We start from the raw sequence: 24675 nt of genomic DNA on the forward strand, positions 1-24675 counted from the left end.
TCCAATGACAAGCGAGGGATTTTCAAAAAAGTAACCAACTTATTTTCATATTGTTTCATAACTGAAGAATCTGATCCACTTAATCATGAAGTAGTTCAAAATTAATGAGTATTCATTGTTCCGCCTATTATGGATTTCCCACATTCTAGGAGGCGGAGCAATTAACAAAGCAGGGACAGCATACAAGTAATGTGTCTATGTAATAAACGAACCAAATAGATAAATGAGCTGTGCCATGTGAAAACCAACATAGATCTAGTGGGTTTGCGACCAGCATGGATCCAGACCAGCCTGCGCATCCGCACAGTCTGGTCAGGATCCGTGCTGTTCGCTAACAGTTTCTCTAATTACAATAGACTTTGAAAGCGAACAGCATGGATCCTGACCAGACGACTGGCGCGGCTCAAATATTTTAATGCAAGCTGTACTTTCATAGTTCAAGTTTGACTTTTCTGCACCTTTCACTACCTCTACTGGTCTAAAAATAAACCAGGGTGCACTTAAATTCTACTTTGTCTTGTTTTATTTATACATGTAGTTGCATGAATTGTACTGTTAGATCATTACGAGTTAAACCTGCATATTATATTTCCATTGAATAAGAATATAAAATTGTGTTCCACAAACTACTCAATAAGACTGATGTATTTGTGATATAAACTAAATTAAAATCCAGCACTGGATCAACCGCTGTTTTGCTAAAGGTTGGCACTAAAATGACCTTGTAAAAAGTTGTAGTAAACATGTACTTCTCCACCATGAGTGAAGATAAGACTAGCCAATGAATTAACAGAAGGCGTGGTTAGTTTACTTCCGAGAACTTTTTGCGGTTTTGACCTGTCAGTTAAATGAAACGGGGCGTTAAACTATAAGCCGGTTATAGATACACTTATTGAACTTCTAAATGCATTAAGTTTTGCCTTCACTACTCTACGCTCCGTTTCGGCAAACTTAATTGCATTAGAAGTTCAATAAATGATCTATAACCTATACCCAGTGTTTACCTGTCCTTCAGTCTGTCATATTCCAGGTCGGTTGGTTTTGAAAGTAATGACGTCTGTATAGGTTCTACGTCATCTTCCGCTTTGTTCCAAACATTTAGAGTATATGTAGTACCAGAACCTCCAGTGTCTTTTGATATCCAAAATATTTTTCTAAATTGACAAAAAGACATTTTATTGGCAATTTTGAAATTGTATGATCCAGATCACAGAAAATAACAAAGTGTTGATTATGAATGCATCAAAAAACGGAAGACATGTATTCCTTTAATTGTGTATTTTCCTTTATGATCTTCGCGAACATTCTAAAAAAACATAATGTATATGATTTAAGAAACAAAAAATATGCAAATGTTTTGTTCTGCACGAAAGTTCCATGTCAATCTCAGTCTACGAGAGAGAAAATTGATTCACCCGTTATGCGGATCAATAGCTACATTAGTGACATCTAAATCAGTCAACCATTTTGTGGCTGGTTCCCGAGCTTCTGTAGCATTCACATAAATATGGTAGAGGTTACCGTCTGCTGATTCTATCCAATATAATTGTCCAGTTTTCCAGTCATAATCCAAATCTAAAGATTAATGATAATTCATACATGTTAGCCATTCCGTAATTTCTTATTAGAGAAATCGTATTTAACAATCAATAAATTTGTCTTCCAAAAATTAGGTAAAGCAATGGTATGATAAAAACCTTGGTGCTTTTTTGTGTGTAAATATATCAGATTCTTTCACTAGAAATATCTGGCTCTTAGCTGACTGTTTAGGCAGTAAGGAGGCTCTGCCGAGTTACCGCAAAAAGAGTGAGTTGGTAAACTTAACCTTACATGATTACGCTTACATACATGAATACGGTTATCTTTGTTCATTTTTTTATATTCTTTTAGACACAACGGTCATCTTTTCATTGACACTCTGACGTAAATTTGTATAAGTATGAAAACTAAACACCGTATTAAGTGAATGTTAAGTCTATAAAGGACAGTTATATGACAAGAGACGCCAAGGACTACATAGAATAATCCAAAGAAATTTTCAGTAACCAATCATAAAATAATCTGTGGAAGTGATCCAATCTGTGACGTAAATTCTTACATTTAAACCCGTGTCCAGAAACCAGTCAAGGGAGCAACGCAATCTACCTGCTTAAGGCAGAAGGTTGTTTAAGGCAGGCGGTTGTTTAAGGCAGATGGTTGTTTTAAGGTAATTGAAATCTGAATGTGAAGTGAGCAAACTGGCTGCCTAAGGCAATCGGTTGCTTAATATAGGTTGTCGCTATAAGAAGGTTCAAGTAAAGATTTTACAACTTTGCACTTGCTTTACAGGATAACTGATGAACATAAACATTTTTACGATAATCCAGTAAGTGCGCCTGTAATGACAATCGGTAATTTTCGTTGAATTCCGTAATTCTCCGTATGCGATATCCGCATTTCCCGGCTAGTGGTCGTAGGAAGAATACCGAATATATATACGGAAATTTACGTAATCATACGTGAACTGCCGACCGTCATTACGGATACACTTAGACTTCAGGCATACAGACACTATATAGAAAAATGGCGCGAAAAAAAATCGTAGTCGCATAATGGCGGATACAAATAGTCATAAGTTTTTGTTTTGTTTTTTTTGCTTTGTAGAGCTATTTTCCTTATTTTCTTTGCAAATTTTTTTTCTCGATCAATGTTTGTCATGTAGGTAGCATTTACATAATAAAATAACAATATTGCAGAATTTTTCATAAGAACTTAGATCATACACCACCATTATAATTTTTGATCTTATTTTTAGCTGATTTTGCAGTTTGTGTGTTTGACTGAAAATATTTTTCTTGCATCAAAATGACCCTCATCTTTCTTTTGATTTTTATTTAGCACTCACAATGTTCTTCAAGAAATTGTAAGTTACTGACATTTAAAATGGGTACTGATGTGTGCTGCGGTCATTTGAAATAGGTCAATTTTATATACTCTTTTTTTAGAATAAAGAAGAACAGCTATTTAGTGTGTTATAACCTTCAATAAATCAAGTTTAATTAATAAGATATTACCTGCAATTGTTTTATCTGTATCATAAAGCAAGACTCTGTTGTCTTGAAAGGCTGTTTGCTTGAAAATAGCTGTACCATTTGTGTAAAAGATCATCTTTTTCGTCATATCAACAGAAAACCTTGAAATAAACAAAAATTAATGTAGCTTTCATTTTAGAGATAATCTGTAGGCTACGCCCTCGCCTATCGTATATAAATAGTGTTCAAACCAGTTTTACTACATGTATAAATTACTTCGATTCTAATATTACTTGTATTATACAACTCAAATAATAGAACTAATTTTTCGATCATGTTTGGTGCCAAATGGTTGATCGTCACACAACTATGTTTATATATAAATACACGCCTGGACCGGAAATGGTAATACGTCTGGCGGAATAGTTCCATTAGAGCGCAAATGAAGTCAAGTCATTCTAAACAGCGAATAACCAAACTGAACGTCGACGTGCCGTCAGCATAGTATCGTTGTGGTGATTTGAGCATTGCTAGTCATATTAGAACTGTTTATGGTCTCAGACGGGGTTAGCTTAATAAGATTACACGGGGCCTCCGTGGCCGTGTGGTTAAGGTCGCTGACTTCAAATCACTTGCCTCTCATCGATGTGGGTTCGAGCCTCACTCGGGGCGTTGAATTCTTCATGTGAGGAAAGCCATCTAGCTGGCTTACGGAAGGTCTTTGGTTCTACCCAGGTGCCCGCTCGTGATGAAATAATGCACGGAGGGGCACCTGGGGTCTTCCTCCATCATCAAAGCTGGAATGTCGCCATATGATCTAAAACTGTGTCGGTGCGACTTTAAACCAAACAACAACAACATAATAACACGAACTGTTTAAGAAATACTGAAACTGGTTCATTTGATAAAACACCTATTTCTTAACAATAATATATTCAATGACGTTATACATTTAATTAAAAAAAAACAAACTTAAAATATTAATGATGAAATGTTAAAACGAAAATTAACACCTGCTGTTATCGCATATAAAACAAAAAAATTAAAAAAATGAAACAATGCCGTAAAATCTCTCAGATATATTGTCTTATTTTTTAAATGTATCTAGTGATTTACTTTTGCGTAATGCTAACGGCAGTTCATTCCACAGTTTTGGACCAATGGTACAAAAACTTCTTTTATGTTTTGCACTTGTTGTATGGAACAACATAAGACATTCAGAACTTTCTGACGAGTTCAAACATTGTCGACTTGGAACATACCAAAGCCTTGTGTGCAGAAGATGGTTATAGTCAACTACTTTAAGATTGTATCTTTTTTATATTTAAAGAACAAAGGAATAATTGGATGCGGCGTTGTTCAAGGATTAAGCGTTTGGGTGACACTGATTTTTGACCATAGCTGCTGCAGACCTATCAAACTGCTAATCATTGAACTTATGCAGTTTTGTGAGGAGCCCTATCTGTAACCTTAACCCTGTCTTAGAGTGCTAGATAGAAGAACAATTTTCAACTATTAGACAGCCAAGACCTTGAGATCCATTTATGACCTTGACCTTTTACCTACTGACTAGTTCTTGCACTCTGCCCATCGTCTCATTGCCATCCACTAATATACCATGTTTTAAGGTCAATAACTTGAATAGTTATAACGTAATGCTCCGGACAGAAAATATGACCTTTGAGATCCACTTGTGACCTTGACCTTTGACCTAACAACCTGGTTTATGTGCTATACATATTTTCTTATTGACATCTACTAATATGCTAAGTTTAAAGTAAATACCTTAAATGGTTGTTGAGTCATGCTCCGGACAAGAAATATGACGGACGGATTATCCGCGCGCCATCACATTAAACGTCTGTCTTTTTTTTCAAAAAGAGCGTATAAAATATCATTAACAAACCTTGTAATTACAGTGTCGTTTGTGACAACATCGCAGTGTATTTTAAAGATTCCAGATGATGGAAGGCCTAATACTGAAATTGGCACTGCGCAGATGTTGGTACCACTTGTAAACAAAATGTGTCTCTCCAACACTCTCTCGTCCACTACAATTTAATTAGATTTTTTAGTATTTAAAATTCCAACTCATCACCAACCCATTATAGGGAAGAAATGAGGCATAGAAGATATTACATGAGTGTCTTTCCACATTGAATTTATTAAAGAAGTTGAATAAAATGATAAAATGCAAGGCTCTGCCGAGCATTTTATCATTTTCATTCAACGAGTTTAATAACTTCAATGTGGAAAGTCACAAATGTAATATTCTTTTTATCATATGTTAGCCTTTCCTGTCAAAACATAAAAGATCTACTCTCTTTTACTATATAAACAAGTCAATTTTACCAACGTTTCCTATATTCTAAACGACGTCGACGTCAAAGTTTTATTACACTAGTGGTCAGAGACCACCAATTCAAAAAAGTACAGGGAACTTACTGGGAATGAGGTACGTGTATACCTGGGAATAAGGTAACGTCTGTGCGTTCTGATTGGTCAGTCATGTAAACAAACCCAGGAAGTGATTACTTTTTCAAAACTGATATTTTTTCACTGCATTTACAGTATTTTATTATACATGTTGACAAAATTTGCTACATTTTATGTGTATTGAAAAAAGTTTTATCAAACGAATTTCTCAGGCCATGTCAATGATGTAAACAGGGGGTCATCTCATTCACACGAACATTACTTAAATAATGTATCACTATTGATATGTTTTTCGTCCGATATTTTGGTAGAACTAAGATATAGTTCTTGAAAAACTTGTAATTAGATATACATGTTTCGATGTATGGAAGGCCGTACACGCCATAATGTTACAATGTAAGTCCATGGGAAAACAACTGGTGGTCTCTAACCTATAGGTCAGAGACCACCGATTCAAAAAAGTACAGGGAACTTACTGGGAATGAGGTAAGTGTATACCTGGGAATAAGGTAACGTCTGTGCGTTCTGATTGGTCAGTCATGTAAACAAACCCAGGAAGTGATAATTTTTTCAAAACTGATATTTTTTCACTGCATTTACAGTATTTTATTACACATTTTAATAAAATTTGCTACATTTTATGTGTATTGAAAAAAAAGTTTTATCAAACGAATTTCTCCCGCCATGTCTATGATGTAAACAGGGGGTCATCTCATTCACATGAAAATTACTTAAATAATGTATCACTATTCATATGTTTTTCGTCCGATATTTTGGTAGAACTAAGATAGTTCTTGAAAAACTTGTAATTAGATATACATGTTTCGATGTATGGAAGGCCGTACACGCCATAATGTTACAATGTAAGTCTATGGGAAAACAATTGGTGGTCTCTAACCTAGTGTAACGTCGTTTTTATTTAATGGCTTTATTACACTCCCGCGACGTCAAACATGTGATAAAAGTATTTTCAACATCCTTTGGTGAATGGCAGAGTTATTGACCGGACAAGAAACATACTATGTTGACCTTTGACTTGTAAATGTGACTTTCACCTTGAAGCTAGGGGTTTTGGTCTTGCGTCTGACATCATCTCAATATAAGGAACGTTTATGCCAAGTAATTTTAAAATCTCTTCATCGATGGAAGAGTTATGGAACGGACAAGAAACAGACCATGTAAACCTCTAACCTTTAAATGTGACCTTGACCTGAGAGTTAGGGGTCTAGTTGATGTGCATGCCACTTTTTCCCGTTATGGGGAATATTTACGCCAAATAATTTCGAAATCCCTTGATGAACCGCAGAGTTACGAACCGGACATGAAACAGACCATATCGATCTTTTACTTGACTTCTAAGTGTGACCTTGATCTTGAAGCTATGGGCATGGGTCTTGCGCTTGACACATTGTCTCATTATGGTTAACAGTTAGGCCAAGTTGTTTCAAAATTCCTTTATGGATAATAGAGTTATATACCGGACACGAAAAAGATCCTATTAACCTTTGACTTCTAAGAATGACCCTGACCTTTAAACTAGGGGTCTGGGTCTTGCATATGGCACATTGTCCGATTATGGTTAACGTTTTATGTGAAGATATTTCAAAACCCCTTCATGGATGGAAGAATTATGGACCGGACACAAAAACTGACCCTATTAACATTTGAGTTCTAAGTCTGACCTTGACCTTGGAGCTAGGGTCTGGGTCTTACGCATGACTCGTCGTCTCATTGTGATAAACATTTATGATACCTAATTTCAAATTTCCTTGGTGAATTGCAAAGTTACGAACTGGACACGAAACAGACCATATTGACGTCTGACTTCTAATTAAGTGTGACCTTGACTTTGTAGCTAGTGGTCTGGGTCATACGCATGAAACGTCGTCTCATTAAGGTAAACATTTATGCCAAGCTATTTCAAAATCCCTTCATGGATGGCAGGGTAACAGCCTGAACAAGAATTTGCAAAGTTACTGTCGGACGGACGGACAGTGCGATTTAAATATGTCCATCTTCGGGGGCATAAAAATGAAAGAATTTACTGTAGTGTAAATAAAAAAGTTATTTGCTGAAACATTGTTTAAAGATGTCAGGGAGTTATCAAGAAATAAATAAAAACCTAAAATTATCAAATGTTTTGTTAAAATTCACGAAATAGATACAATGTTTTGCTTATCAACTTAATAATAACATAATATATTAAGCCGCATTAGCTTTAGCTGGTTTAATTTGTGCACTAGTCAGTAGTGTACATGTAATTACAATGCTTTGCACGGAATGTCACGGGTCAGAGGGGTAGGTAGACTGACCTATCTGGCGCTGTGTTAACAAACTGTAGGGAATCTAAAATGGTAGTATATTTATGGCATGAGACAATATAGCGATCCATTCCATGTGCGTTCATATTTATAATAAAAAAAGATATATAAAACAATCATTTCTAGTCAAAAGCGGCCAACTGATAGGCCACACCTCCAAAACACAGACATGTAAAACGACCATACCTAAACGATCACGACCAAATGATAGTTAAAACACTCCATTACACAACACACTTAAACGATCACGGCGAAATCCATTATCATACAAAAATTTTGAGCAATCGAAAACGATATATAAAACAACCATTTCTAAACAATAACGGCCCACACATGGTTCATACCTGTCTGGAGCAACCATACCTAAACAATAACGGCCCACAGATAGTTCATATCTATCTGGAGCAACCATACATAAACAATAACGGCCCACAGACAGTTCATACCTGTCTGGAGCAACCATACCTAAACAATAACGGCCCAAAGATAGTTCATACCTGTCTGGAGCAACCATACCTAAACAATAACGGCCCACACATAGTTCATACCTGTCTGGAGCAACAATACCTAAACAATAACGGCCCACAGATAGTTCATATCTGTCTGGAGTAACCATACATAAACAATAACGGCCCACAGATAGTTCATACCTGTCTGGAGCAACCATACCTGAACAATTACGGCCCAAAGATAGTTCATACCTGTCTGGAGCAACCATACCTAAACAATAACGGCCCACACATAGTTCATACCTGTCTGGAGCAACCATATATACCTAAACAATAACGGCCCACACATAGTTCATACCTGTCTGGAGCAACCATACCTAAACAATAACGGCCCACACATAGTTCATACCTGTCTGGAGCAACCATACATACCTAAACAATAACGGCCCACACATAGTTCATACCTGTCTGGAGCAACCATACCTAAACAATAACGGCCCAAAGATAGTTCATATCTGTCTGGAGCAACCATACATAAACAATAACGGCCCACAGACAGTTCATACCTGTCTGGAGCAACCATACCTAAACAATAACGGCCCACACATAGTTCATACCTGTCTGGAGCAACCATACATACCTAAACAATAACGGCCCACACATAGTTCATACCTGTCTGGAGCAACCATACTTAAACAATAACGGCCCACAGATAGTTCATATCTGTCTGGAGCAACCATACCTAAACAATAACGGGCCACAGATAGCTCATACCTGTCTGGAGCAACCGTACCTAAACAATAACGGCCCACACATAGTTAATACCTGTCTGGAGCAACCATACCTAAACAATTACGGCCCACTGAAAGTTCATACCCGTCATCACACAAACATGTAAAACCAGCATCTTGTTCCATGTGTAAACATATCTGACTACACTCTTGAACATTTTCACACAGAACTGAAAGATAAATAGATCTCTACAGATAAAGGATTATCTCAATTTTATACGAAGTTCAAAGAAGAAAGTTTATAGTCATCTTTACGTTTTATTGAATAAATTGCATGTAACTTATATGATTGAAATTTGTTTCAAAATATCTTTGCTATACTTTCCATGTCCGAATGGTTAAGGTGACTGACTTTGAATCACTTGGTCTTAATCGAGGTGGAGCCGTGGAATTCTTCATGAGAGGAAGTTAGTTGCCTTATGGAAGGTTAATAGGGAATCGATCCTACCGATTTTCGTCGCAAAGCGACGGAAATAGGGATCAAATCCTCTACGGTAGCATGTGATATACAGAATGAGATATATACTATCGAATTAAAAAACGTGTCTTCCGGCACGTGCACAGAGCGTCGGACTTCGGATTTTTTGGAAGAATACGCTTTTCCTTGTGCCTAATAAGCTTCCAATAACTTGTCCGAACCGCAACGTCTCGCACATGAATGTCATCAGAAAAAATATGGGCAGTGTTGTTTTTTTTATATTCCAAAATCTACCTTTAAAACGATACGGAATCGATGCTGTCATCAGATAGTTCTTTTTCAAATCTTATGGGATGTGTTTAAGTCGGATCGATTACCTATTGAGGCAGTGCCTTATTTCATATTAGATTCTACCCAGGTGCACGCACGTGATGAAAGAGTACACAGATGAGCACCTTGGGTCTTCCTCCACCATCAAAGTTAGAATGTCGCCATATGACCTATAATTTTGTCGGTGTAAAACCAAACAAAAAGCCAAACCAAAATTAAGAAAATCAGTTCTTTACATATCATATTTTGAGTCACTTAGCAATATCTGTCTGGATGTATCTTACCACCGGAAGACTTTTCCTGCAACTCTGAAGCATACACCATAATCTGGTAAAACTTAAGATCTTGAATCTGTATGCTGGCTTGTATATGTTCACCCTCGTTGTTTTCCTTTAAAGACACATATCCTGTACGGTTGTAGGACGGTGCCGTGTAAATAAGTGAATCCTGGGAGTATGTGAAAACAAAAAGAACAAATTGGTTTGTTTAGTATTTTACTTTCAATAATAAGATATGATAAAATATCAATATAAACACCGCGCCTGTCTGCTTTACTGGCCACGCAATGGATTTATTAGATGTCCAATATATGTCTATTTTTATAACATGACCAGGAATCTATTACCCATTATTTGGCCGAATTGGAAAACAACTTTATTGCAATACCATTACGAAAACGCAACTATATCTAATTTCACAATTTTAAGACAGTGTCATTATTGAAACGCATGTAAATTAACAATTCTATGATCCAAGAGTCGTTAAGGAATCGTTCAATAGCAAAACAACAAACAAAAAGGTGGAGGTTCGTAATAGAACGATAATTAAAACAGCAGCTCGATCTTGGATATTATAATTGGCTCAGGATGGGTCATACTCGGCGCTAGCAAAATCCACTCGAGCCGAATACAGCCTCCCAGATCGAGCTATTAGTATAATAACCCTATTATACTAAAACATCAGTGTAGTTTCCGTAATGTTAAGTCATTGCAAGGTTGTTAGATAACACAGAAACTGATACTGACATGGACTGGATTTGCTGTAAAAGGACATATTCATTGTACCCAAATACACAGGGATTGAAAGAAAACTTTAAATATCATAGCATGTACAGGTCAAATGTTCTATAATAAAATACATAGTTACCTGAAAGACTGCAATTCCGTAATAATCCACATTTGGATCCGACAAGAGAATTTTTCTTCCGTTGCCATCAAAGTCAGAATATTCAATCGTTCCTCGTGCAGGATCACTCCAATACAATCTGTCCACCGATTGGTCAATACATAACGTAGTGGGCGTGATTAGACTATGCCAGATAATTATCTTTCGTTTTCCACCAATAAGATCAGACCTTTCTATCTTCCGAGTACTGCCTGTGTCAGTCCAAAACAAGAAACTGAAATTAACCAATAAACATGAACTTTTGATTTAAATTGTACCCATAAGTTTTCATACAGACTTTTAAAGTTTGCAAGACTGTACCGAAACAGTAATAAACACGTTTCGGGTTATATTCCGTTAAGAACTTAACTTTGACAAAACGAATTCATAAGAAATATGGGACTGTAGGATGCAACCAAGTACAACAATATAAAAGACACAGCTTAGCTTGTTCATGATGGATAATAAAAATTGCAGTAGAATCTACTCCTCTCCCCATCCGATGATGTAACAGTCAGGCTTCCGTTCGCTCGAATTCGGATAATTCAATTAACGCCTTCAACTCAAACACATAGTCAGGTCCCGTCAAAATCCCTGTTGTTTCGGTGTTTCAGACTACCGATCACACCACCAAATTTTTGCCGATCTCGCTGAGCTCGAACGAACAAAGTTCGTCTGTATTTTGAACGGATATACCTATTATGTTATTGAAGATGCGTTTTCGGAAACGCGTATCTTAACTCAGATAAGTGAAGAATATCAAATTTAAAAATTACTATTTCTCTGGATGCACAACTATTCCTGTAGGCTTTTCTAAATACGTATCAACAACTAGTCTGAAATTTGGATCTGCAGAGTTATGTTGGTTTATTCCTGCTGGTAATTTTTTCATGGCTATCCAACCGTATCCTGTGTCGGCCCAGTACACGTTTCTACCTAACCAATCAATCGCCAACTGACCAATATCTGAAAATAGTAATTATATCTTGATATACTAATTAATCAAACTGTAGTCGTATACATGTTATAAACATCTTTGTAATCAAAATGTTTAAGCATTATAGATTTAACATTCTAGCATAATACTACTGTTATTGTCATTTTTCGGTATGTTCTAGCAGAAGTTAACAAGGAGATTCTCGCGCTCGCGTGCTGTTATAACACCTTTTTATATATGTGCATTCCGTGGCAAAGCGTAAACGCCATTCGGCCTCAAAACGGATAATTCAAAACAAAATGACGTCAATGTAAAAAAACAAAAAAACAATTCAGACATTCGCGCGCATTTCGTGGAAATTTAATAACGTTGAGTGACAATGTATTCATTTATCAGTTTTTACGCGTTTTATACTAAAATAGCGTTAGCGCATGTTAATTTTATGTTATAAAATCTGCAGAATCCCTCGGGATACGTTGGTACATTCGCCGTAACGGGCTTGGGCACCAACCAATCCCTCGGGATTCTGCAGATGTTTTAACACGAAAAACATGCGTTATCCCTACATAGGCACTAATTCCTGATGCTCTTGACATTTTGTTCCATTTTCTGGTGGGTTTCGCTTTCCAGTACGAAAAGTAGTAACTGTACACCAAATAGTTAAATAAAAACATCATGCAGCTCCATACATTGGAGGCCTCCACGGCTAAGACTCTTTTGCTGCGTGGTAACGGTCGCTGATTTTGAATCAATAGACCACACTTCGAACCGATGTGAGTTCGAAATTTTTGACATTTAATTCTTCTTTTTCTAAATTTGTGGTCCATGTTATCCAGCCAGCTTACGGTAGGCCGCTGGTTCCATGTGAGACCAAAGCTATCTAGCCGACTTACGGCAGACCGCCTGTTCGTTGCGAGCGGTAGGCCACTGATTCCCTGTGAGGTCCAAGCGATCCAGCCGACTAGTTTGTTGTGAGGCCCATGCCGTCCAGCCGGTTTATGGTAGACCGCTGGTTTCTTGTGACATCAAAGCTATCCAGTCGGCTTACGGTAGGTCGCTGGTTCCTTGTGAGATCCAAGCTATCCAAATGGCTTACGGGAGGCCGCTGGTTCCTTGTGAGATCGAAGCTATCCAGTCGGCTTACGGTAGGCCGCTGGTTCCTTGTGAGATCGAAGCTATCCAGTCGGCTTACGGTAGGCCGCTGGTTCTGTCTAAATGCCTGATATAATACTTATAGTACTCGTAGTGTCACCTTGGTTCAAATATTGGAAATCGCCATATGACCTAAATTTGTTTCGGTGTGACTATGATTTTAATAAAAATAGTTATTTACCTTTTGACGTTCCCATATGAAAAAACGTAGCTTGCATATCGTCAAGGTCGTAAATGACAATTCTTTGACTTTTTCTGTCTGAGCTTACCAAATGCCGTGTTGGAATGTCGCCGGCCAAACCGTATACGGACTGTGTTCCAGTCAAAGTGGCAGGTGTTATAGTCTGTAAGTAAGGAGACAATAACGAATATATCCTAAGGATTGAATAAGATAGAATGATACGTAACACGAATTATAATTTACTGTGTTTATAATTATGTCTATAAATTAACTTCTGTCACAAAATAAATACAAAACGCTGACGGACCCGTAATTACGCTCGGCAAATTACGTAACTTCCGTTTGCAATTTCGGCATTCTTCGGTTTTTATAAAAATCCATGTACGCGTGAGAGGGGCCTTATGGGCGGCAGTTACCGCCAAAATTAGTAAATACACAATCCATTCATAAATGAGTCAGTCAGTGCAGTGCATTTCAACGCCGTCTAGTCTAAAACTTCATCCCGTCCAATATATTTGCATTCAACGCATTGTATTTTGAAACCATTTAATGCAAAACTTCATTCCATCTATTTAAACACGGAACGATGCATTGAAGAACGATGCACCTTACTATGAAACCATCCAACAAAACATAATACCATGCAGCTCAATGTGAAGCAGTTCAACACAGCATGAGTACGTGCAATGTAAAATGAAATGATTTATTGCAACTTGACGCCGTCTAATGCATATTGAAACCGCTTTGTGTAATTAGGAGCGTGTATAAAAACTTGATGCCATGCAGTCCAATGCGCCCTCGTGATATAATTCTTCGCATCTGCATTCCAAACAATGATTTATTCAACGACAAATCACTGGATGAGATATATTATTTCTTAAATACAATGTATACAGAGCTTGATTTCCTTCTTTGTTTAACTGGGAATCAAATCGAGCCATGTTAGAATGCATATTGAAACCGCTTTGTGTAATTAGGAGCGGCGTATCAACGTTTGATGCCATGCAGCCAAATGTGAAGCCGTTTAACGAAACACGAGTACATGCATTGTAAATGGTTAATAAGACTATCAGTTCATAAGTTTGACCTTTTATAAATATAGATTCTGGATCAGTTTTATATAAAAAATATCTTAAAATTTGTTCTAAAACCGACCTTGTGGTAAAATTCTGCACGAACTCACTTCACATTGGACTGCATGGTATCAAGTATTTATACACCGCTCTTAATTACACAAAGCTGTTTCAATATGCATTAGACGGCGTCAAGTTGCAATAAATCATTTCATTTTACACTGCACGTACTCATGTTGTGTTAAACGGCTTCACATTGAGCTGCATGGTAACATGTTTTGTTGGATGATTTCATAGTACGGTGCATCGCAACAAGTTTTTCAATGCATCGTTACATGTTTAAATAGATGGAATGAAGTTTTGTATTAAATGGTTTCAAAATACAATGCACTGAATGGAAATATATTCACACCCGTTAACCGGTTGCGAGCAAAACAGTTCGTGGCGGACAAAACAGTTCTCCGATATTTTTGCCGGCATCTATATTGGGGTAAGTATTTTCGATCCAAGAATCGGTTAGTGCAAGATATGTTAAAGATCTTATTTTCTATAAAAAGTAGCATGAACAAAGAACATGCCATGTGTTTCCCGTTTAAAACTAACGTATATTGAGTAAGTTATGGCCAGTTAAAAGCGTGATTTTGTTGAAAAAATACGAAAACGAAAGTTTATCGCAATATATTTAATTTAATTTTCAACATATGGCCATAGTATTAACGTCAACCTTTAAAATAATGTTTGCTCTGAATATTGTCCAATTTTTAACCGACAAAGCGGAATATTCAACGAGTTATAGACATTCAAATACGACATGGTCTAAAAAAAGTGTTGCGGCATTGCACAGTTCAAAATTATTTGTTGCGAGACAGAGCAGTCCTGTGTATTTTTTTATTTTAGTTGAATAAATAGTGTCTAAATAGTGATATCGAGCATGTAACTATTAAAAAGTAATATTTATGTTCTGACAACTGCAGATCATTTATTGAATATCTAATAAATTTACATTTTGCAGTAATGGACGCACCGAAATGAAAGCAATAGCTTAATCAATAACGAAATCAATAAGTGTCTTTGCTGACTCACTAGGAACTCTGTAACCTGGCATATTAATCCAATAAGTGATAAAAAATGGAAAAATTTGGCAGCTTATTGGATGTTTAAACTAATTAAATTATAAGAATCCTTATATAAGCCAATCCATAGTTCGAACAAAGACCACTCACTTAAATCATTAGGCAGAGCTATACATAATGAGTGTGAGTTCGAGTTCAAGTCCCCGGACGACACTTACGTCCTCTGTGACTATTTGAAAGAAGACAATGTTACTAAAACCTTTCTTCCTCCCACTGCGATTCGTGGGGAGAAGTTGACAGGTTTTTTGGCTGAGAACATGGTAGAACCACAAGTTAGGCTCGCCGTTATATAACTGAAATACTACAAGAAACGACACTAAACCCTGAACCAACAAATAAACAAGCAGTGTTCGGTATTTAACAAAACTTGAAAATCTATTTCAGATCTCATGTTATAAACTATTTATAGATTGGTTGCATTCAGACCTCGGGCAAATAATAATGATTATTAACTAACAAGCCCAATTTATTCCGTAAATGTATGCTACTGACCGGCATGGCATTACATGAAAATCCAAAAATTATCCTTTATTTCAAAATATACTTGTAAAATAGTAGCAACTATGGACTGGCGATGTATATAATGAATATACGCGTATTTTACATCAGTGTATGCATAAGAAATGCGTAATGTCATCTCCGCTGTACTATTTAAACATTTGAAATAATCAATCCTTAAACAGACACAATGCACGTTGCTTTACAGGTACCGTGGCTATTAAAACTACGCAAATGTCGGTACTAAATCCAAGGTTTACGTTTGTCTAAATTTTCACTCACTGAGACATTGCTGAGCTAGTACCGATTTCTTTTGTCAGCTTACAATGAGTAACGAGCTTGATATCACTATTTATACTATTTATTAAACTAAAATCACAAAAGACACGAGACTGCTCTGTCTCGCCACAAAAATAATTTTGAACTGTGCAATGCCGCCACACATTTTTTCGACTATATCATGTTTGAATGTCTATAACTCATTGAATATTGCGTTTTGTCGGTTAAAAGTTGGACAATATTCAGAGCAAACATTATTTTAAAGGTTGACATTAATAGTATAGCTGTAAGTTGAAATGTGAATTAAATATATCACGATAAACTTTCGTTTTCGTATATTTCAACAAGATCACACTTTTAACTGGCCATAACTTACTCAATATACGTTACTTTTAAACGAGAAACATATGGCATGTTCTTTGTTCATGCTACTTTTTATAGAAATAAAGATCTTTAACATAATTTGCACCAACCGATTCTAGGATCGAAAATACTTACCCCAATATAGATGCCGGCAAAAATATCGGAGAACTGTTTTGTCCGCCACGAACTGTTTTGCTCGCAACCGGTTAACGGGTGTGATATTGGATGTGATGAAGTTTTAAACTAGACGGCGTTGAAATGCACTGCACTGACTGATTTGTTTATGAATGGATTGTACATTTACTAATTTTGGCGGTAACCGCTGCCCATAGGGCCTCCATGGTTGAGTGGATAAGGTTGCTGGCTTCGAATCACTTACCCCTCATCGATGTGTGTTAGAGCCTCTGTCTGGTGCTAAATATCAAGCTGGCGCACGGAAGGGCGGTGGTTCTATCCGAGTGCCCTCAGTGGTCTTCCTTGCCTTGTGTCTTCCTCCTACATCAGAGCTTGAAAGTCGCATATGACCTATAATTGTGTCGGCGCGACTTTTTTCCAAACTCCAACAAAACCAGCGAAAAAGAAAGAACGCGTTGAACATTTACTCCTGAAGAATGTCGAAATACGTAATCACTCTGAAATTGCCGAGTGTCATTACGCATGAAAAACGTTAAAGTACGTAATCACGTGGAAATAGCCGAATGTCATTCACGCCTGAATAATGTCAAATTGCGTAATAACATGGAAATTGCAGTGTCAATTACGCCTGAAGAATGTCAAAATACGTAATCACTCTGAAATTGCCGAGCGTGAATTACGCCTGAATAATGTCAAATTACGTAATCACTCTGAAATTGCCGAATGCCATTACGCCTGAAAAATGTCAAAGTACGTAATCACGGGGAAATAGCCGAATGTCATTCACGCCTGAAGAATGTCTAATTACATAATCACTCTGAAATTGCCGAGTGCCATTACGCCTGAAAAATGTCAAAGTACGTAATCACGGGGAAATAGCCGAATGTCATTCACTCCTGAATTATGTCAAATTACGTAATCACATGGAAATTGCCGAGCGTCAATTACGGCTGAAGAATGTCAAAATACGTAATCACCCTGAAATTGCCGAGCGTCAATTACGTCTGAAGAATGTCAAATTACGTAATCACCCTGAAATTACCGAGCGTCATTTACGCCTGAAGGATGTCAAAATACGTAATCACATGGAAATACCGAGTGTCAATTACGGCTGAAGAATGTCAAAATACGTAATCACCCTGAAATTGCCGAGCGTCAATTACGTCTGAAGAATGTCAAATTACGTAATCACTCTGAAATTACCGAGTGTCAGCCACGCCTGAAGAATGTCAAAATAACGTTATCACACGGAAATTGCCGAGTGCATAAACGGGATTTCACAACTTGATGATCATTGCAAATCTAACTTAAAAAATTGTTATGTACACTAGCAAGCGTAAATGAATAACAAGATCAGAGCAAATATGTTAAAAAGTAGTTCCTTGCCAGTTCAGTTGGGGAATTCTGTGTACTATAATACTTGGAACTCAGTGTTTCTGTTTATTTTTCTTACCTGACCAAATTCAGTGGGAGTTATTTTGGCATTTGTCCACTGTTCTACTTGAGGGCTATAAAACAGAAGTTCTTCATGTGCCGCCCATATCACACTCTTATCAGGAATTGCTGCAAAGAACATGTCCATGTGTTATAAAGAACAAATTAATTATAATGTTTTAAGAGACATTTATGTTAAGAGACCTTTTTTTTTTGCCCCTCCATGGTCCCTTAATACATGTTGTACATTACGCTGTAGTTGCTTTTAGTTCTGATATTGTCGCATTACATTATGGTGCAATTGCAATTCGTTCTGGTCACTTTAAATTATGACGTTGTTACTTGTCCTTCGACTGTTATTATTGTTCTTTGGCAGCGATAACCTGTTACCTCTGCCGAATATTAAGTTAACACTTCAACAAATGTGTTAGGAATCTTGGAGCTGTATTTGACAGCGGTATGGATATGGAACAACAAGTCAACTCGGTGTGCCTGGCTGGATATGCACAACTTTGCAGAATAGGTCACATCAGACGGTATCTTACCAGTGATGCCACAAAAACCCTTATAAACAGCCTGGTTACTTCACGGTTAGACTATTGTAATGCCTTGTTAAGTGGTATACCAAACAGCACACTTAACAAGTTGCAACATGTCCAGAACGCTGCAGCTCGCGTAATCACTAAGACGCCCCGTCGCAATCATATAACACCGGTCTGAAGGAGCTTCACTGGTTGCCAGTGAAATACAGGGTGCAGTACAAGGTTCTGACCCACACCTTTAAGGCTTTACACAATCAGTCCCTTGCCTATATTAGGGATATGCTAGAAGTGCATAAACCGGTCAGGACCCTAAGATCACAAGACACGCTGTCACTGGTTATGCCAAAATCTAAAACCATGATGTATGGCAATCGCAGCTTTTCGTGCACTGCTGCAAAGCTTTGGAACTCCTTTCCTGTCAAGATCAGGGGAGCTGACACGCTAGCTGCTGTCAAAAGCCTGCTCAAAACCCACTTCTCTGTACAATATTTGTTAACTGACCGATACATTTATTTTTTTTTTATCTTGTTTTTAAATTATTCTTGTTTTCATTCATGATTTTTGTTAATGTGGAATGCATTATCTTTGTATACGTATTTGTTTGTATTTTTGCAATTTATTCTGTAAAGCACTTTTGAACGTGTACAAGTGCATGAAGAGAGTGCTATATAAATGTGGTATAATAATAATAATAATAATAATAATAATAATAATAATAATAATAAGACACAATTGTCGAACAAGAAGGTATCATTGCTGAACAACAAGATACCGTAGCCGAATGACTAGTAAACACTGCAGAATGACTAGTAAACACTGCCGAATGACAGTCACTAGTAAATACTGCAGAATGACTAGTAAACTAGTAAACACTGCCGAATGACTAGTAAACACTGCAGAATGACTAGTAAACTGCAGAATGACTAGTAAACTAGTAAACACTGCAGAATGACTAGTGAACACTGCCGAATGACTAGTAAACACTGCAGAATGACTAGTAAACACTGCCGAATGACTAGTAAACACTGCAGAATGACTAGTAAACTGCAGAATGACTAGTAAACTAGTAAACACTGCAGAATGACTAGTGAACACTGCCGAATGACTAGTAAACACTGCAGAATGACTAGTAAACTAGTAAACACTGCAGAATGACTAGTAAACACAGCATAATGACAAGTAAACACTGCAGAATGACTACGCACCGCTAACGAATTATACATTGCAACTGCCGATTGACAAGCAACCAGTGACGAATGACAAGTTGCAACAAACGAAAACATTACAACTTAGCACTGTCGAATGACAAGTAACAACCATCAAAAGACAATTAGCATAAGCAAATGACAGAAAAAAAGACGTGGGGTGGGGTAGGGGGCGGGGAATGATGGCATAAGATACTAAGAGACAACATCAAACAGTTTCCACTGCATACATATATGGAAAAATTGACCATGTCCCCTGGCGGAAATTCTTTTTATTAATGAAACAGAATTATTTGTACACTCTTCGTAAAGGGTCGCCCAAGAAACATTTTGTAAAATTTATTTTATAGGCCTACTCAAATTTTCAACTATGTATATATACATCCTAATAATTAAGTGCTTTTTTTCTTTGGACGTAGACTGCAAAACAATCAACTGCAGGCCAACGTAAGTTTTTATTGAAATAAACCAAACCCATAACATTTCATTACAATGTTACTCAGACATTTAACGATAATATTTAATATTTAATTATATAACTAAAGTTGACTCTTTTGAAAATGAATATTTTGTATTAACTCTAGATTCTGCCTGAAAATACTTTACGAATTAGTAATCACACGGACATTGCTGAGTGCCATTACGGGATGACTACATACATCATCGTTGGATATCTGCAACTGATTACTTACGTTTCACTACATTCAATGAATAGAGACGGTAACGTATCGGATCGGTCGTGGATGTCGGATAATGTTTGATACAGCGGATTTGCTTGTGTTATGGATTTTAATTGGTTATATTTGAAATGTAATCAATCAGGGCATAAAATACAACAGTTCATTTAATGTGTCATTTCCGTAACGACGAACGATGTAACTACCCATGATAATAATATTCTTGCATGCCAGACAGGATTTTCCCCTTTTTTTCTACCAGGAAAAACATCGTCTTGCATCCCGGGGTGTAAGATAACTCACGTGCTCCCGGGGTGTAAGATGACTCACGTGCTGAATTTATGCATGACTGCGTAAATGCATACGCTACTATAATAAAATAGTGCTTAAAAGAAAAGCATTTGTTTTATTTTTTCTATATATTAATTCAAGAATTATGTATGCAAGAAAAAAAATATGTTACTGGTTGCAGAATGGGACGGAAATATTTGGTTCGAGGATAACCGTTGTTTAGGCGGTAACGAGGATCTGCCGAGTTACCACCAAACCGTTGAACTAGATATCCCCACACTGCATTTTCAATCTCTGAAAGATTTTTATCGTGTAGTACCAGGCGCAAACTTAAGAATAAGACAGATTTAGGTTAATAATTGATATGTATTATAGAAAATGATATAATCGGGTAAGTAACGACTCAAAGGACATGAATAACTGAAATACCTTCCGTTAACCGATTTGACATGGTGATGATGATGATGAAGAAGACGACACATTGTTGGAACTCCATCTTTCGTTGTACGCAACACTTTCCCTGAAATCATAGGGACATATGACGCAAATCATCTCAGAGGTTTAAATGAAATATCATTTCTTTATAGCAGAACATAAGCCATGCCTTTAGAAAAAATAACTGATCATATTTTCTTCATTTATACCGGTACGTCTTTGAAAGTTTATTTGAACTGGTGAAGAAGAAATAAAAGAGGACAAAGAAAAAAAGAAGAAGATAAAGAGAAAGAAGAAGAAAAAGGGAGATGAAATAGGAAGACGAAGAAAAGAAGAACGAGAAAAGAGGAAGAAGAAGAAAGAAGAGCAAAAAGAAGAAAAATGTAAGAAGAAAAAAGGAAAGTAAAGGCAAGAGATATGAGAAGAAAAACAGTAAGAATAAAAGGAAATATATAGACAGGAAGAAGAAGTAGAAGAAGAAAAGGAAAGGAGAATAGAAAAGAAAGTGGAAGGAAGGAAGGAAGGAAGGAAACAGAAGGAGGAATATACTTGCTCCAGTCACAACAGTTTATTCTAGCATAAAACTGCTGTTATTGTCACTTTTCGAGGGTGTTTTAACAGGAGAGAAAACGTGTGTTAACAAGGAGATTCTAGCGCTCGCGTGCTGTTATAACACTTTTTTATGTATGTGCGTTCCGTGGCAAAGCGTAAACGCCATTCGGCCCCAAAACGGATAATTCAAAACAAAATGACGTCAACGTAAAAAAAAACTCAGACATTCCCGCGCATTTCGTGGAAATTAATAACGTTGAGTGACGTTGTATTCATTTATCAGATTTTTACGCGTTTTATGCTAGAATAGTGTTAGCGCATGTTCTTTTCGTGTTATAACATCTTCAAAATCCCTCGGGAATCGTTGGTACCCTCGCCCTAACGGACTTGGGCACCAACCAATCCCTCGGGATTCTGCAGATGTTATAACACGAAAAAACATGCGTTATCCCTACAGTTAGAGATTTGAAACGACTCGTAATATTTTTTCAGAAAAGTACCTAAAAGAAAAGAAAAAAGAGTGAGGAGAAAAAGGAAAAGGACAAAAATGAGGAGGAAGAGGAAGAGGAAGAAGAATAGAAAAGAAAAAAAAAAGGTGTTAAAGAAAGAAAGAAAAAAGAAGAGATATACTTACTCCAGGCTCACACGACAGTTTAGTTGGAATAAGGTCAGTAATTCGGTCGAAAATGTGCTTCCGTGGTGGTCGAAAAAAGTCCATAATAAATAGATCCTAATTTTTCCCATTTTTTGCGCAAATTCGTGTAGAACGAGTGCTTTAATCACCATTTTTCACTACTAGAATACATTCTGCATGAAATAAGACGGTTTTCATGTTCATACACCCCACATGGCAAGTTTTGCAGATCGAAACCGGAAGTAGGTGTTTATTGCGCGGACCAGAGCAAATATGCGCTATTTTTAGGGTAGCAGACCACAACTGACTGGCATTTCACTAGGAACTATATAACCCCCTATTTTCTTTTCATTTTTTCGTTAACTTGTGATAGAACTTTCATGAAAAATAGGTGTAGGAAAAAGTGATTTCTCTAAAGATACGTAAAGACGATCTGAAGTTGTCGTTTTTTATATGAAACAAAGAAGGATTTGAATTACTGACCTTTAACCTAGTTGGTGGCAATCATGCTACTCCTGCTATCAGAAAGGAACCTAAAGGAGAAGAAAATAGAAAATGAGGAAGAAGTAGAAGAAGAAAAGAAAAAGAAAGTTTAAGAAAGGAAGAAAGAAAGAAATATACTTTCTTAACTCACGACATTTTAATTAGAGTTTTGAAACCGTACGCATTAACTCTACTTATATTTTTAGAAAAAGTACCTTTTAAAACAACTTGTGTAAGCTTCATTAAAGATTGTACCTTTTTTTTTCATACAGCACACTGTAAATATTATTTAAAGAAATATAGTATTTTGTTTTGTTTATATATAAAATCAAATCGCTTAATCTTACCTTTAATTACTGACAAATAATATCCTGTATCGCAGGCATATCTTTTTAGATCTTTTTAAATGGGAAATTTCCTACCACTGAGGTAGCAGACGCTATTTAAGTAAATACTTACCCATATTGTCTGTTTTTGTCAAATTAATGTAACTTGATCTTTTTCTCTTCCTTGTCGAGGTTGAATTTGTTAAGTCCACATGGATTAATACCTGTTAAACCGTAACAATACCGAAAAATATACTCGTAAACCTCATTTCTTATTTTACCAATATCTTAAAGGATTACTCTTTGAACAATATGATGCCGACAACATTTTAAACATTGAGCAAAGTTAGACAAAGATATTTATAAATTTACTCCTTTTACGACTTAAACCCATTTTTGAAAAGTCACCAAAAAAAAAAAAAAAGAAAAAAAAAAAAAGAATTTCAAATTAGCAATAGACGTTATGAGAGGGAAAGTAACGACGTAAACAAAAATACGTCTTTGTGCCCTTTCGAAAGAATCATTTATTCTAGCATAAAACTGTTGTTCTTGTCACTTTTCGGGGGTGTTTTAACAGGAGTGCAAAACGTGTGTTAACAGACGCGTGCTGTTATAACACCTTTTTATATATGCGCGTTCCGTGGCAAAGCGTAAACGTCACTCGGCCCCAAAACGGATAATTCAAAACGAAATGACGTCAACGTAAAAAAAAACAACTTAGACATTCCCGCGCATTTCGTGGAAATTTAATGACGTTGAGTGACATTGTATTAATTTGTCAGTTTTAACGCGTTTTATACTAGAATAGCGTTAGCGCATGTTTATTTTGTGTTATAACATCTGCAGAATCCCGAGGGATTGGTTGGTGCCCGAGCCCCGTTGAATCCCTCGGGATACGTTGGTACCCTCACCCTAACGGGCTCGGGCACCAACCAATCCCTCGGGATTCTGCAGATGTTATAACACGAAAAAACATGCGTTATCCCTACAATGATCGATACAGTTTTCTTGTTGAAGCCCCCGGGATTTTTTTGTGACCGAGACCGAAGGTCGAGGTCACAAACATATCCCAAGGGCTTCTGCAGACGTTAATACACAAACAAGCGTGTATTATCGCTTTTTTGCATTAAAAAACACAAAACGATGTATTGCTTTCATATGTGATGGTACACTTTTCAATTACCATGGCCAAGAAAATCCACAACATTACCAAAAAGCACATACTGAAAAATTTTGAACGATTTTTTTTTCATTTTTCGTTATTGCAAAAATAAAATTACCATTGTTCATATAACTTCAAAATTTGGTAAACAGGAGCACAATTTAAAGAATAATAACTTTACATTCTAGTTATTTTGAGTACGGACAAATTAGGAGTACGGATGGGTACGAACGTAGTGTCAGTCTTTTAAGCTGTTTATAATA

The 24675-nt window shown here is 36.7% G+C and overlaps 1 protein-coding gene across 1 annotated transcript; it reads right to left on the reverse strand.

Moving 5' to 3' along the window:
* Positions 1-1000: 1000 nt before the first annotated feature.
* On the reverse strand, positions 1001-23348 carry LOC123555122 (low-density lipoprotein receptor-related protein-like). The gene is made up of 13 exons (XM_053548922.1): positions 23272-23348; positions 22925-22974; positions 21250-21340; positions 18125-18234; positions 13191-13353; positions 11697-11886; positions 10903-11155; positions 10041-10203; positions 9062-9178; positions 4918-5062; positions 3054-3172; positions 1416-1575; positions 1001-1154 (listed from the first exon to the last, which is right to left on the reverse strand). The coding sequence occupies exons 3-13, from the start codon at positions 21314-21316 to the stop codon at positions 1001-1003; spliced, it is 1641 nt and encodes a 546-aa protein (XP_053404897.1). The 5' UTR covers positions 21317-21340; positions 22925-22974; positions 23272-23348.
* Positions 23349-24675: the final 1327 nt, after the last annotated feature.

Source organism: Mercenaria mercenaria, chromosome 7 (assembly GCF_021730395.1).
Source record: "Mercenaria mercenaria strain notata chromosome 7, MADL_Memer_1, whole genome shotgun sequence".
NCBI lineage: Eukaryota > Metazoa > Mollusca > Bivalvia > Venerida > Veneridae > Mercenaria > Mercenaria mercenaria.

Coding starts and splice junctions, on each gene's coding strand:
- LOC123555122 (XM_053548922.1), bottom strand. CDS start 21,316: ATGGAGTTCCAACAATGTGTCGTCTTCTTCATCATCATCATCACCATG. Junction 3,173..4,917: donor AACGACACTGTAATTACAAG/GTTTGTTAATGA, acceptor GTTTATTTCAAG/GTTTTCTGTTGATATGACGA. Junction 1,576..3,053: donor TACAGATAAAACAATTGCAG/GTAATATCTTAT, acceptor ATTAATCTTTAG/ATTTGGATTATGACTGGAAA.